The sequence below is a fragment of the Daphnia pulex genome, chromosome 6 (genome assembly GCF_021134715.1).
Source record: "Daphnia pulex isolate KAP4 chromosome 6, ASM2113471v1".
NCBI lineage: Eukaryota > Metazoa > Arthropoda > Branchiopoda > Diplostraca > Daphniidae > Daphnia > Daphnia pulex.
In genome coordinates, this window is record NC_060022.1 from 1,040,771 (window position 1) to 1,054,842 (window position 14,072).

The 14,072-nt window shown below is 44.3% G+C and overlaps 2 protein-coding genes across 3 annotated transcripts; one reads left to right on the top strand and one right to left on the bottom strand.

Annotated features, from left to right (window-relative positions):
• The first annotated feature begins 3,052 nt into the window (after positions 1-3,052).
• LOC124195394 (mucin-5AC-like) lies at positions 3,053-9,516 on the top strand. Of its 2 annotated transcripts, XM_046589769.1 has the most exons (6): positions 3,053-4,761; positions 4,849-7,266; positions 7,424-7,543; positions 7,734-7,859; positions 8,183-8,281; positions 8,379-9,516. In XM_046589769.1, exons 1-6 carry the CDS (start codon positions 3,759-3,761, stop codon positions 8,843-8,845), a joined length of 4,233 nt encoding a protein of 1,410 aa, XP_046445725.1. In that variant the 5' UTR covers positions 3,053-3,758; the 3' UTR covers positions 8,846-9,516. The 2 variants fall into 2 exon arrangements, with proteins under 2 accessions (XP_046445725.1, XP_046445724.1); XM_046589768.1 differs by having other exon boundaries at positions 3,053-7,266.
• Positions 9,517-11,134: 1,618 nt separating this feature from the next.
• On the bottom strand, positions 11,135-13,990 carry LOC124195395 (probable methylmalonate-semialdehyde dehydrogenase [acylating], mitochondrial). The gene is made up of 11 exons (XM_046589770.1): positions 13,810-13,990; positions 13,500-13,637; positions 13,286-13,435; positions 12,986-13,219; positions 12,716-12,928; positions 12,539-12,658; positions 12,346-12,472; positions 12,022-12,203; positions 11,779-11,958; positions 11,577-11,675; positions 11,135-11,488 (listed from the first exon to the last, which is right to left on the bottom strand). Exons 1-11 carry the CDS (start codon positions 13,840-13,842, stop codon positions 11,387-11,389), a joined length of 1,578 nt encoding a protein of 525 aa, XP_046445726.1. The 5' UTR covers positions 13,843-13,990; the 3' UTR covers positions 11,135-11,386.
• Positions 13,991-14,072: the final 82 nt, after the last annotated feature.

The following is a 14,072-nucleotide window of genomic DNA, read 5'->3' on the forward strand; positions in this document are numbered from 1 at the left end:
TGACTGTCCACTGTGTAATTGCGTCTGGCGGCCATTTACCTCGACACGACTCACCAATCACACAACGGAACAAACCACCACCAACATGTAATGGCTACAAAATGCGACACAATGTGAACATATTGAACAATGACTATACCGTGGCAATAAATGAAATATAATATTTAAAAAAGAAAAATCCGATATGTTTTTTTTGTTTGTTTTTGTGAAAAAGTGCAACTCTCTCTCATTGGTGAAAAGACACGGAAAGTATTAAATGCGATTAAATGACATTCGCCATTTCCGCGATATCTGTGTTGTGCGAAAATGATTATCGCGAACGGAGAAACAATAGGAAAAGAGAAAACGAAAGATTTCCCCACGGTAGCGTGAAGCGCGGAGAAACATTACGTACGAATGGCAGATTAAATAGCTTTTTAATGATGCAGAGTATAACGTGTTGTTTTATGGCAGCCTATACACATTTGATGCCGGTTATTAGGTTCGCGATTCAATTAACCTGATAACAAAACGGATCTCATCTCCTTTTTTGAAATCAATTTTTTCTCTTGTGGCCTTCTTTCATAACTCAACAATGGATATCGTGATATGGTAAAGTAGACTGTGAACGGTCTCTCTCAGTTCTCGAAAAGTCGTTTCTCTTTCTGATTCGGTATAATTACCATTTTAAAGTGTATAATTTTATTTCTGAACGCATCTGATTCAATCCTGTTTCATTTAGACCTGTATTTCTTGAAATGAGTCCACCGTTTATGCATTCAAATAAAGACGATTCAAATGGTCATTTAGAATATAAGCCAACAGGCTGCTCATTGTATAAGTTTGATGGCTTACGACTTGCTTTATTATATCCCAACTGCATTAACCGCAAGAATTTTTTTTCCCGCTCATAACTCATCACTTTGCGTCATCGCCACACCACTGCTGTGATTGTTAGACTATACGTGTTATTACTGTGGTGTCCCAACGCCCGTTGTGGAATAATTTATTTCGTTCGGTTTCTATAGTGTGAATCGACATCGTAGGGGCCTATGTATAGAGTTACAATCAGTTGGATCATTGACGTTTAAAAAGATATTGACGGTTTAGCAGTTAGACTTGTTATAGGCCCAAAAGCAACTTGTATAAGTGTTTTTCAAGTGTTATTTTCGACATTATTATTCGGTCGACTGACTTTATATACACGCGCGGTAGAAGTACTTTTTTTAAGCTGTTACTGCTGCCCTAATCTCCAGTCTGTGCATCACATCTCACATTGACCATTGTTATTGCTCGTTAACGCGGAACATGTTGGAGAAAAAAAATGCCAATTGCGCAATTCCGGAGCAACAACCAACCGGAAGGTAAAATTCATATCGCCAGGCGTTCATTCATCCATCCTTCTTCTTCTATCGTCCCTTTAGTGGTATGCATCCAACCGCAGCAGCCATAGCTCTCCTCTAGAGCTCTTTGACGTCTATTTATTATTACAGCATTGCGGTCTATATAACGTATTACGTACAGCCAGCAGCCCAAGAAGCGTCAAACACTTCTTGTCCGGCACGCTCAAATATATTTTCAAACGGATTCGGTGGTTGCCCTTTTTCTGCTGGGTCTCCTCCCCTTATCTCTATAGTCCATATACCTTTAATATCTTTTCTCTCCTCTCTAGCTGCTGCTGCTGCTGTGTTATTATTCACGCTATTCAGTCGTTTTACTCTTTATATTGCTGTCGCGGTATTAGTCGACGTCGTGATGCGGCAGATCCCATTTGTTGTATTTTCTTCTCCTCAACTTCGTTCAACATCGTTACGTTGTGGTCGTCACGCTCGGTCTCCTCCTCCTTTTTTTTCTGACAAGCAAACAAATCACTTTGCATTTTTCCAGCTGCAAAGGAGGGGGGGGGGGAGCGGAGGAAAGAATATAATGACGGTCAAATGTTGCAACACCTTATTCGATGACGCTGCTGATATGTACCGGAATTTCAATGACATTTTTGTTTTTTTAAATGTTGTCAGGGGATTTATATTCAGATCACCCGTTTATTAGTCGAACAAATAGGAGGAAGATTTCGGTATTTTTCCTGTCGAAATTTCTCGTGTGTTCTCGTTCCATTTAGACTTTCCCTTCGTTTATTTTGTGTCAGTGAACAAAAATTCCGCAGAGGAGTCGCCTACGACAACACTATCAGTGGAACATGGAAAAACGACCAAAAGGAAATAATAAGACAACTGATACACACGGTCCCTCCCTCAGCTTTTGTACTCTGTGCTGGACGTATTAAAAAAACACGCATGTGGTTTCCCCGAAGGAAAACGGCCGGATGGGATAGGGTCAAACACCGACCGGAATGGTGTCGTCGTCGTCTTCAGCATTATTATTATTATTATTATTATCCCGAGCTTGGGGAATGTGTGAATTAGGCCGTCGTATTAGAATGCTGACCAAAAAACTGACCGCGCGCCATTTCCGATCACTTGGCTGCACGAGCTTCACCACCACCCAACAAGTTATTTGGCCGCGCTAGCTGTGCTGGCCGAGCTTTTTTGAGTCGCAAAGTTAACAACTCGACTTTGAGCTCAAATGCTCAACGAGGTCTTTTGTCTCTCATAGCCACACGCGTTTTCTTTTTTATTTATATATTAACAAATATAACTAAAAAAAAAAAACCCTTTTCTTTCGTAACTTTTTCCCGCGGGTCCTCCGAGAGCCGAGTTCCTCTCTCGTGTACAGTGGAATTATTATTTATTTTTTTCCGCTCGCGGGAATTATTATTTGCCGATACTAAAAAGAACTGCGACTCTAAGCGTGCGGTGGTAAAACGAGGAAAAACGATAAAAGAAGAAGAATATTAACGACCTGAGCTCTTGGACTCTCTCGCGGGCATGTATATCGAGTTGTTGGGCTAATGCTATAGTTATATGCGCTATACGGCTTATTTAACTATAGACTATATGGAATACGGAGAAATAGCCATATAATAGTATCTATCTCGTTCGGGACGGGGTTTAGCTGCTTGAGGTCCTTTACGCTAGTGGATATGATATAGCCAGCACAGAGACGCATCGCGGGCGCAAAGTCTCGGCAGAGTCGTCACAGTGCGCTTTCCCGTCACGGTCCACTATTTTTTTGGCTGCTTCTCTTAACTATATTTCTCCCGTCATCCCGCCGAGCGCGGCGCGTTTAAATGTCCATACAGATCTAGAGAGAGAGAGAGAGAGAGCAACAACAGAAACTAGCCGTCAGTTTATTCCTCAGAGAAGCGGAGCAATAGGCAAATAACAGCGGGGAGTCTGCGCACAAGTGCATTTTTTTCTGTGTGTGGAGAGCTTGAGGGCCGTCCAGTCCTAGTGAGCGCCGCCCGCCACCATCGCCGCCGCTGCTGCGTTCAAGAAATTGTTTTTTAATATTATTTCGTGACTGTGTGAAAGAGAGATCGAGAAATCGAGATCACAAAAGCAGAGAAAGCTGGATAGACCCCTCGGTAGAAGTAGAGGGCAGACTTCAGTCACGATGGATCTGCACTGGTGAGAAGACACTCGAACGTCTCCTGGCCGTCCACCTCCAGAAAAGCCCTTGTAGCTTGTCTAACTGTCTAACTGTACACCCCCCAACCGCCGCTACTAGTGATAATCGTGAAAAAAACATTCGTAACTGTTTTCGCTTGGTTTTTTGTTGTACGTTGTTTTTGTTGTTGTTGTTGTTATCATTTCCATCCACCCCATTTTACTTAATCCACACCTGTCGGGAGTTTAATCTAACCACACTCTTAAGCAACCATGAAAGACAAGAGATTGATGCTCGTGTTCTTCTTCTTGGCCGTCGTCGCTGGCCGCTTCGTCTCGGCTAATACCGAATCCGCACTGGTGGAGAATTCCACCGACGACGACTACCATGTCGTCCTGGTCGAAGACGAAAATTCAACCGAAGGACGGGAGGATCCAGGAGACGAAACGCTGGAAGATCCGATGACGGTCATCGACAACGACAAGTTTCTGAGGCGATTGATTCGAGTCCAGACCTTCTCCCGGCCCATTCGCACCAAAACCCGCCCGGTTTGGTACAACGGCCAGTCGCCGGTCTCTTTCAAATCTTCGACGACGACCCAATCGCCGTCGACCAAAAAGGCGACGCCGATTAGTCTGGAGACGACGCCGGAAAAGATGATGGACGTCACCACAGTCCCGCCGACCATCGAAACGGAAGATGTCGTCAAGACGGACGTGACGACTCCGGTTGGCGAAACGACCAGCGACGGCGAGAGGACTACGTCGCAGGAAGAAAGGTGGTTGCTGGACACACTGGAAGAAGTGGCCCAAACCGTCCAGGATTCCGATTTGCCGTCCATCGACGCCATTGAGCAAATGCTGGAGACGGAAGCGCCCAAGGTTCACGATGACAACCGGAATAGTCTCTCGTCATTCCCGACCAACGCGGCCGAGATTGTCGTTCACGACAGCAGCGTTTCCAGCACGCCGAGTCCGGCCAGCATCTCGTCGGCCCCCGTTTGGATCTACCGTCCGACCTCGTCGGCAGCAGTGAGCAACGAAGCGGCCCAGCAGCCCAGCAACGCGGTCAAGCGCGGAGGAACGCCGTCCAACAGCAACGGATTGAGCCGATGGGGCGTAACGGTGAAGCCCGGCACCATCTCGACGACGGTGCGCAGTTTCAAAATGCCCAACGGCTTAGTCACGGCATCGAAACCCACGGCCGACATTGAACGACTGACGACCACCGCCCATCACAAAGTGGCCAGGTCGACGCTGGCCAGCCAAATGCTAGGTAAAACGTCCATTCCTTCCACTCAACAAACCACTGAATGGTGGATCACTAAACCCAATTATCAATTTGACAACCTGGACGATGAAGCTGAGGCCGATTACGTCAGCAGCGACGGCAGCAGCAGCAACCAGGCAACGGCGACGTCGGCCGAATCCCCCGATGCTGCTGGACTAGCGCCACCCAAATCTCCTCCGCATTTCAACATTTTTTACGACGACGGCCAGGAAGCTCCGACCGGTTTAAAGAATCGACCGGCCAGTTTTTACCAATCGACACCTCGACTTCCGCTTTCGGCTAACCCGCTGATTATCAAAGGGCCTCTGGTCACCCGGCCGTCCACTGCTAGGCCCAAAACGACGGAGAAATCAGCGACCACAACTCGACGGCCATCAACGACGAAAAGAGCTGCAACCACAACTACGACCACCACCACAACAACGCCGAAACCCAGGACGTCACGGCCGAAAACAACCACGACAACAACAACGACCAGAAAACCTAAAACCAATCCCAGCACCACCACCGCTTCCACTCGAAAACCACCGGCCACCATTCCCATTAAACAAACCAACAAAAGGCCGGACAGTGTCCAATTTGTCCGCGTCCCACTGCCCAACCTTCGCCCACCTTTTCCAGTCGATTCGGGAGTGACGGACGAACCTGGAAATTTCCAGGAATTTGTTCGCACTACAACCGAATTCCCGGACTCTGATGCCACAGACGACTTGGAAATTGATCTGGGAGGCACCGAAATTCGCCCGGTATTCCCGGCAGAATTTGAAGCAGCCGAAGAATTGTTCGCTAATGGCGAATTCACCGACAGCCCCGATAGTTCATCCAACTCGTCGACCGACAGCACCGGAAGCGGCGGCGGAACGAGCGGCACTGGCAGCAACGGATTGATTGACGAACAGCAAATTCCCATCAATTTCGTCGTTGTCAATATCTGGAATTATGTCGGAGGTCAATTGACTTTGGTTGGCCAGCAAGTGGTACCCGCTCAAGTCCTGGCCGGCATCAACATCACCAACGGAGCCACCATCCAGTCATCCAGTTTGCCCGAGACGATTTTGAATCAGCTGACCAGTCTCCTGGGATCTACGACGTTAAGTACAACATCGACCACGACAACAACAACAACTCCTAAACCCACTTTGCCACCACGTCCTTACGGCGGAGTAGGTAATCCAGCGCTAGTCGGAGTCGGCCCTTCGGTTGTCAAAGGGCAAGACTACGGGAAACCTTCCCAGACGTACGGCCCACCCAAAGCTCCTTCAACATCTTACGGCCCACCCAAAGCTCCTTCGACATCTTACGGGCCACCTAAAGCTCCATCTACTTCTTATGGGCCTCCTCCAGCTTCTTCTTATGGACCTCCACCAGCTGATTCATATGGCCCACCGCCAGCTTCTTCCTACGGACCTCCACCAGTTGACTCGTATGGCCCACCGCCAGCATCTTCTTATGGTCCACCTCCTACATCTTACGGTCCACCTCCTACATCTTACGGACCCCCACCGCCTACATCCTATGGGCCTCCACCACAGCCAGCTATATCCCTTCCTGCTCCTCAGTATTATGCGCCGACTACGTCAGTCCCGTCTTATGCAGTTTCCGACTCTTACGGATTACCGACTCCGACACCTTTAGACTTGGAAGCCATCCAGTATCCTTCCACGTCATACGGCCCTCCGCCAACCACACAGGCCCCGACTTATGTCGCTCCCAGCATTTCACTTCCAACATCCTACCTGCCTCCTAAAGCTCCTTCCACTTCATATGGACCCCCTCCCAAAGCTCCTTCCACTTCTTACGGGCCTCCTCCCAAGGCTCCTTCCACATCCTACGGCCAGCCGATCCAATCGTACGGCCCTCCACCCACACCGAAGCCCATCGATTTAGAGTCTTACGCTGAGAAACATCACCACCACCACCACGATTACAATCAATCTCCGAATGCATCCAACATGGACTACCATCCGGATCACCGCACGACGACGACGACAACCACGACGACGCCAGCCCCACCGTCCGTTTCCGCTCATCACGCCGTTCACCATCACAACCACAACCACAACAGCAACAACAAATTTTCGTCCTTTTCCCAGTTGCAGGTGAAAGCGCCACTGAGTCCTCCGAGCCCACCTGAAATCAATCACAACTTGGTCGTCAAAGGAGTGGTTAACGCCAATCAAATCAACACCAACACCAATAAAAACGTCGCCAAAGGTCCCGCTCGAAGGCCGTCCAATAAGAAGAGGCCGCAAAATGGCGGGGTCAAGTCTGTCAGCACGACTCTGCGGACTCCGCAAGGCAATTTGAACTTTGTCGACATCAACAACGGGCAAAGCCCAGGGCCGTTCGTCAAGGGAGGCAACCCGTTGGGAGCTCTTTTGCCCGATTTCATTCTAGAGAGTCTCGGACATCCGATGTCGTTCTTGCCGCACGAATTCTCTCAGAGATCCGGACAATTCGATCCGCGTTTCGACGATGCTCCATCACAACGTAAGTTTAACTACTTTTCCTGTTTGATAACTTTCCCCCTCAGTGGTTTTCCCACTTGAACTAGAATACTAGTACACGTCGTATTGGCGTTTTTCGGAAATTATATGGTGGCCAGTCAATAATTTATCGATTATTACTATTTTCTTCCTACGTATAGCGGTCCAAAAGTTGCACCAGTCCAATTCCCGCACTAACGTCGCATCAAGCCGCACCGGAGATGACGGAGAGTCGACTGGCGACCGCAATAGAGCAGCTCATCCGGCTCCTACCACTCAAGGTTAGACCAGTCCCATATATTTGAGTCTTACGCGCTATTGATTCAATAACAACCTAAAAAAAATGAAAAAAGAAATAACGATCATAAGGAAAAAAAGGAAGACACAGAAAAATAAGCGGGAAAAGAAAAGAAAAAGAAAACTTTCATGATAAATATCTTTGTACACATTTACTGTATAATCGCCTTGCAGGTACCAGAAGCGATAACAAGAGTCCCGTTAGCGACAGCGTCATCATCAACAGCCCGGCCAACAAACAACCCAAACATCCGCTCGACCCGCGACCATCGTTTACTCGACCATCACCGTCTGCCATGGGTATATAAGGATAATTTCATTTCACCCGTGTATGGGAAACATATTGGATAAATGTAGAGCGAAAAACCCTCCGCCAGCAGGCAGTCACGAATTATTCAATTATTTAGATCACTGAGCTGTGTCAAATTATTTACAGTTAGCTAACTACATTTGCACCTCCACAATCAAAAGTCGTTGATTGGACAATCACAGAAATATTTAAGTCGCTATAGAAAAATATAAAACCGGTTGTTGTGTTTAGGTTTAATTCTACGGACTGGAAAAATGTTCTAGTATTTTTAAAAGTTGATTATAACAACATTCATCTTGGAACTATGTAACAGAAATCGCTTTCGGTGATGCTGTCGGGAAGAGGTTAACTCCAGTCGCTTACTATCCGTCTCTTGGACATCCGTTAGAAGTGGCCCATGGCAATCAACAAAGTACGTTTGACGTTTTACCAAATCGAAAAATGATGAATGAGCGTTTTTTCATTGCTATTTTTATTTCTTTATTTGATTCATTTCATTTAAAATTTAGGATCTGACGATGGCTCGGAGGTAGTTGACTTATCGTCGACTTCAACGACTACGGCAACGACACCCAAATCGGACCGCGGACGATTCCACATGCAGGGAGTCAAGTTCAACCTCCCGGCGGCCGCGATTTCTGCCGCCGCCTTTTCCCTGCCCATTCTGGTCGGACGCAAGAAGCGTGAGGCCAGAAGAGGTCCTTATTGGCAGTTGAAGGAGAAGCAAGAAGAAGTTGAACACAATCACGAAGCGGAGGAAGCATTTGTCAGACACTTCACGGCGGAAAACGAGCGAGAGATGCGCCAAAAGAACATTGCTTCGTACAATTGCCGACAGCTATCGGTGAACGACGAAAGTGCCGAGGAAGTTGGCCGCAGCAGTGCCGTCACCACTCTCCACCATCTGCTCGTCTGCCCGGGTCGCCAATCCCGAACGCTCAACATGATTTTGCTGGACGGCTTAGCCGTCCGCTGAGCGCGCACGCGTTATACGAGGTTATAAAAATGCGCTTCAACAATTTTTCCGTTAAACTATAGACTGTATCTCTGGCCATAAGCTTCTTTTTTATCTTTGAAAATCTCTTTGAGCCGGCCCTCGAGAGAGAGAGAAAGAGCGAAAAGAAGAAGAAGAAGTTGAAGAAGAGATTTACTCCTTATTACATAGAACATCCTCCAGCATTTCCCTACCATTTTCATACGTTATTTTTAAAAGATTTTTTTTTCTAAAAAAAACTACTCAAACCAACCAAGGAGAAAAAAAAAAATAATTCGTTACTTTTTTATATCATTATTTTCTTTTCACGCTATTATTTGTTAATTTTATTTTTTTTAAGCCCTAGGGCCTCATGTTTTATATATTATTTAAATATATATACATATATATTTTATTATCTAAATTGCCCTCCTTGATTTCGTTACACATATGAGGTCCAGCAATTGATTTGCGGTCCCAACAAAGTTATTATAATTTAGTACACCAAATAAAAACCGAATTCATCCATTTTGTTATACTTAACGTGACGTTACATCAATTTTAAATATGATTGCTCTCCGCGGTTGCTTATGCATCATGCTGTTTCATGTTGTTGCTTTCATTCTTCTTCTTCTTCTTGGAAAGAGTAAAAATAAACACGACATAACAACAAACGAGCCTTATATACTGTTATTGCTACAACTGCTAGAAAGGTTCCATCTCTAGCTGTGGTATATTACACTTTTCTTTTATCTTGTCGCTTCGTCGCCTCGTCGCTTAGCTTAGGCGATAGACCGTGTGAAATTTTTTTTTTTAAAGGACCCCGGCACAAAGTTCCAAGTATTTTTATTATTTATTCTCAGACCATTGAAGATGATGACGGAGGTTTCGCTGCGTTGCACGGGAAGAATTGCGAAGACCAACGAGATGATATCGGACTCTAACGGGACTCGGCGAAGAAAAAGAGTGGAATTTCTTTTGACTAAGATGCAAGACTAAAAGATGAGGACGTTCACATCAATTTATCGGCAATTTTCAAAAAGGCAGATGCACATGAAGGAACAGTCCCAGAGATCACCGGCACTTTCCCTGCTTAATTTACAAAAGTAACAGGCAAAGCAATCATTAAACACCCTCTGAGTTAATACCACCGAATTGCATTTTGCTTTATACCCACGTAACATATTCGTATACTCTCTTTTATCGCGAGTTTCAATTTTTTGCGGAAATTTGAAATTTCTTACACGATTCGCCGCGAATTGTTTTCTTCCAAATGTCCAGTCGAAGACTTTTTATTTAACGGTGAGAAAAAATGTGATTAAAAGATAACCTAGTTGTTGCTTATAGTTTCACATTCTGCCGGACGACGACACGAACGTTACGTCTGTCGTGCCATTTCCTTTAAAAATTTGTCTCTTTTGAGCCGGGTGATGATATTATTCCTTTTTAGTTTTCTGTTAAGAAGTTATCCCACGGCTTATTCGGCTCGATTCGGCCCAGTGCACCCGAGACAGAAGCAGGTGACACACGGGCTTAAAAAGGGACACAGGATAACTAGGCATTTGTATCCAAATATGTGTGTATATCTTTCGCACCGGGCCTACACAGCACGTTATCTGCGGTCAACACCGTTGAAATGACTCGGATGGCGGCAATATCAGGCAATTATTGCGGTGACGAACAAATGCTACATACCTCCGGAATGCTACCAATGTATGTATAGCATTAAAAGTACCATATAGCCCCCCTAAGGTATATACACCCGCAAGACAATGGAAGACCTTGTCATTAGCTGTTTGGTAATTCTCGTGTGTGGTAGTAGAGTGTTTTTTTTAATATCGAGATTATGACGTGGTGTGAAATACCGTTTATCGCCCGCAGTTCGCCTATTCTGATTTTGTCAACCGTTTCGTGTTTACTGTTTCCTAATTACTATACGAAAAATTAACGCTTCCGATCGAATAAAATCTTTTTTTCTTCTGCCGGGAACTTCCTTATCTGTTTCTATAATTACATACGAATCGGATTACGTGATAACGGGAAATAATAGTGGTACATTTCCCGATTACAAAGGTTGTTCAACATACGTATGCATGCGCTTTTGCGTCATTGCACTTTGGCGTTCCAGCGGGAAAATGGAATCTATTCTTTATTAGATTATTATGACTATTTTAAGGTTTCCACAACATTCTTACCAATACCATAGGGACTGGATATTTGGAATTCAATTATCTCCATCACAACATTTTTTAAGGATCATATCGTTAAAACAATAACATGATTTCCAGTGGAGAAAGAGAAAATCTGCTGCAACTTTATTATTTTAACAATAACAAAAACCCCATTGGAATACAGAGAACAACAAACTTATATGGCAAAACAAAAGATATTCCATTTTTTTAGAGCCCATAATTTCCACTTGGAGGTTTTGGATGAACTGATACAAAGCTCACAAACAATCACCGAGATTATTGTAACTCTCCTTATTTTTGTAACAATCATTTTCGCCAACGCGGCCTGAGGGTAACTACATGTTGTAGGTATCTATTGCATTGTTGGCATTGCGACCGCTGCCTGTGTGTGGGTGACATCTTGCTCGCGCCACATCTGCGTCACTGTTTTCAATTGAGTGTAGAAGTTGATTCCCTACAAAAATTGGTGAGAAGAATAAAACAAAAGATGTGTGTGAAACAACTGGATCAACGTTCGATTAAACCTTTAAACTAAATCTTACTTGTTTGCCGTAAAAATTGGTATCACCACGGAAAGATCCACGTGAGCCGGTGAAGGAAAACATCGGAAGGGGAACAGGAATCGGCACGTTAACTCCAACCTGTTACGGAAAAAGATCAAACTTTATAAAATCTTTCCTTGTTTAGTTAGGAAGAAGGCAGAATGGGTTCAGCGGTTGTACCACAACTGATGTGAACATTTACCTGACCAACGTCAATTTCCTGAGTAAATTTCCTGGCCGTGGCTCCGTTGGTGGTAAAAATGGCCGTGCCGTTGCCATACATGTTAGAGTTGATTGTATTAATGGCATCATCCAAAGTGTTCACCTTAAGGATAACCAAAACGGGGCCAAAGATTTCTTCGCGATAACACTCCATAGAAGGCTAAAAACAATTTAATAGTGTAAGTTAGAATTCTTTGGAAACAATAAGTTATGTAATATTTACCGTGACGTCAGTCAAAATGGTTGGGCCAACAAAATTGCCCTTTTCGAATCCAGGAACGACAATCTTACGACCATCCAAAATACAATGGGCTCCTTCATCGATGCCTGATTGAACCAACTTATGGATACGGTTTTTGGCTTCGGGAGAAATGACGGGACCGAGATCGGCATCAGCAATGTGACCTTGAGAAAGGAAAACAAAAGAATTATAAGTACTTGATACAGAATTAAGGGATTTCAGTTATGAATAATTCATCTAGGTAGAAGGTACACACAATCCCTTGTCTAGTGTTTCACTTCGTTTCCCAAATATTCTAGAACATACCTGCGTTCACTTTGAGTTTCTTGGCCCTCTCAACCAGATCAGGAATCCAGTTGGCAGCCTCGCCAACAAAGAGAGCAGTGCTCAGAGCCATGCAACGTTGACCAGCAGCGCCAAAAGCGGCACCAACCTACAATGATCATCAACAATCTGTTGAATATTTGCTTATGTAAGGACTATTAGCCAATTAAATTACCAGTTGATTGAGGGTATTTTCTTTATTAGCATCGGGCATGATGACTCCGTGATTTTTGGCTCCCATATTGGCTTGAACACGCTTGCCGTGACGTGATCCTCGCTCGTAAATGTATTGGCCCTGACCAATGAAAGCGATTAGTTAGTTGTAAGATTTTACTCAGAATTGCTGATTTACGGCTTGATCGGATCCCACAAAGGAAATGGCTTTAATGTCAGGGTGATCGCAAATGAAGTTCACGGAATCGTGAGCTCCGTGGATTACGTTTACTACACCGTCAGGTGCACCAGCTTCACGGAGCATATCAACGAGCATCATGCAAGCGCCAGGATCTCTCTCCGAAGGTTTGACGATGTATGTATTACCGCAAACGAGGGCCACCGGAAACATCTATTAAACACGACACTTTAGAAAATTATTTTCATAGTATATTTAGGAAATTTTTACCCAAAGTGGAATCATGGCTGGGAAGTTGAAGGGCGTGATTCCCGCACAAACACCCAAGGGAGTTCGGAACGATAACGTATCCATATCCTTGGCAATGTTTGGCATAGTCTCTCCCAACTGAAGACTTGTCACACTGCAGCAATGTTCAACAACCTGGAGACCTCTAAGTACATCACCCTCAGCATCCACCAAGGTCTTACCTTGTTCAGAAGTGATGCTTTTAGCCAGCTCTTTCTGAAACATCCAAGAAACAATAGGAAATTAGATTTCAAATTTGAGATAGCAATCAACTTCATATACCATGTTGTTTCTAATAATGTGTTGATATCTCAACATGACTTGCTGCCTTGTAAGAATGGATGTTTTGGACCATGTTTTGTAAGCTGCTTTGGCTGATTCAACAGCATTTTCCATCTCTTCCCGAGTTGATTTGGGAACTTTTGTAATTACCTTGAAATCATAGGGAAAACATGTTGGGAAAGGAAACATATTTGAAAAATGGGCAATTTAATACTTCATTGGTAGCTGGGTCACAAAGATCAATCCATTCATTTGTCTTTGATTCAACCATTTTGTTGTTGATGAAAAGCTTTGTTGTGGGGATGGCACAGTGGTTTCCACGCAGACTGGCATGTTGGAAAGACTTTGGGATCTAAAGTAAAACATGAAAACAATTTTTAGACACACCATATAAAAAAAAACATCCCGATATCAGCCGATATGATCCAGCAAGCAACTTTCGCACATAGGATATTACATAACACGATTTTATGATTTAAGATAAGAATAACTTTTTAAATAATTAAAGCTTTGAAATAACTTACAAGAGACACGGTGCGCAGCATGATAGCAGCCATGTTTAGAATACAAAATTCGTACGATCACGTTCCCGAACTGCTACTCGAAAAAGGATAAACGAATTATAGGAAAAAAATCTAATGCGATTAAAACAACACAAACGGATTCACGACATCTAGTATTGAAAGAAAATGAAGGATTAGTATTGAAGTTCTACTATAGATGGCTAGTGAAATTGCGCCTTTTTCAAAAGTGAAACTAAAGTAATTTAAATTTCCCTGATTAGTGA

Bases quoted from the DNA above. Each gene is read 5' to 3' on its own strand.
- LOC124195395 (XM_046589770.1), bottom strand. From the start codon at position 13,842: ATGGCTGCTATCATGCTGCGCACCGTGTCTCTT. The intron at 13,220-13,285 runs GTATATGAAGTT...TGGATGTTTCAG, and splicing joins ACATTATTAGAAACAACATG to AAAGAGCTGGCTAAAAGCAT. The intron at 12,659-12,715 runs GTAAATCAGCAA...TTCATTGGTCAG, and splicing joins TTGTGGGATCCGATCAAGCC to GGCCAATACATTTACGAGCG.
- LOC124195394 (XM_046589768.1), top strand. From the start codon at position 3,759: ATGAAAGACAAGAGATTGATGCTCGTGTTCTTCTTCTTGGCCGTCGTC. The intron at 7,544-7,733 runs GTTAGACCAGTC...ATCGCCTTGCAG, and splicing joins TCCGGCTCCTACCACTCAAG to GTACCAGAAGCGATAACAAG. The intron at 8,282-8,378 runs GTACGTTTGACG...TTTAAAATTTAG, and splicing joins GGCCCATGGCAATCAACAAA to GATCTGACGATGGCTCGGAG.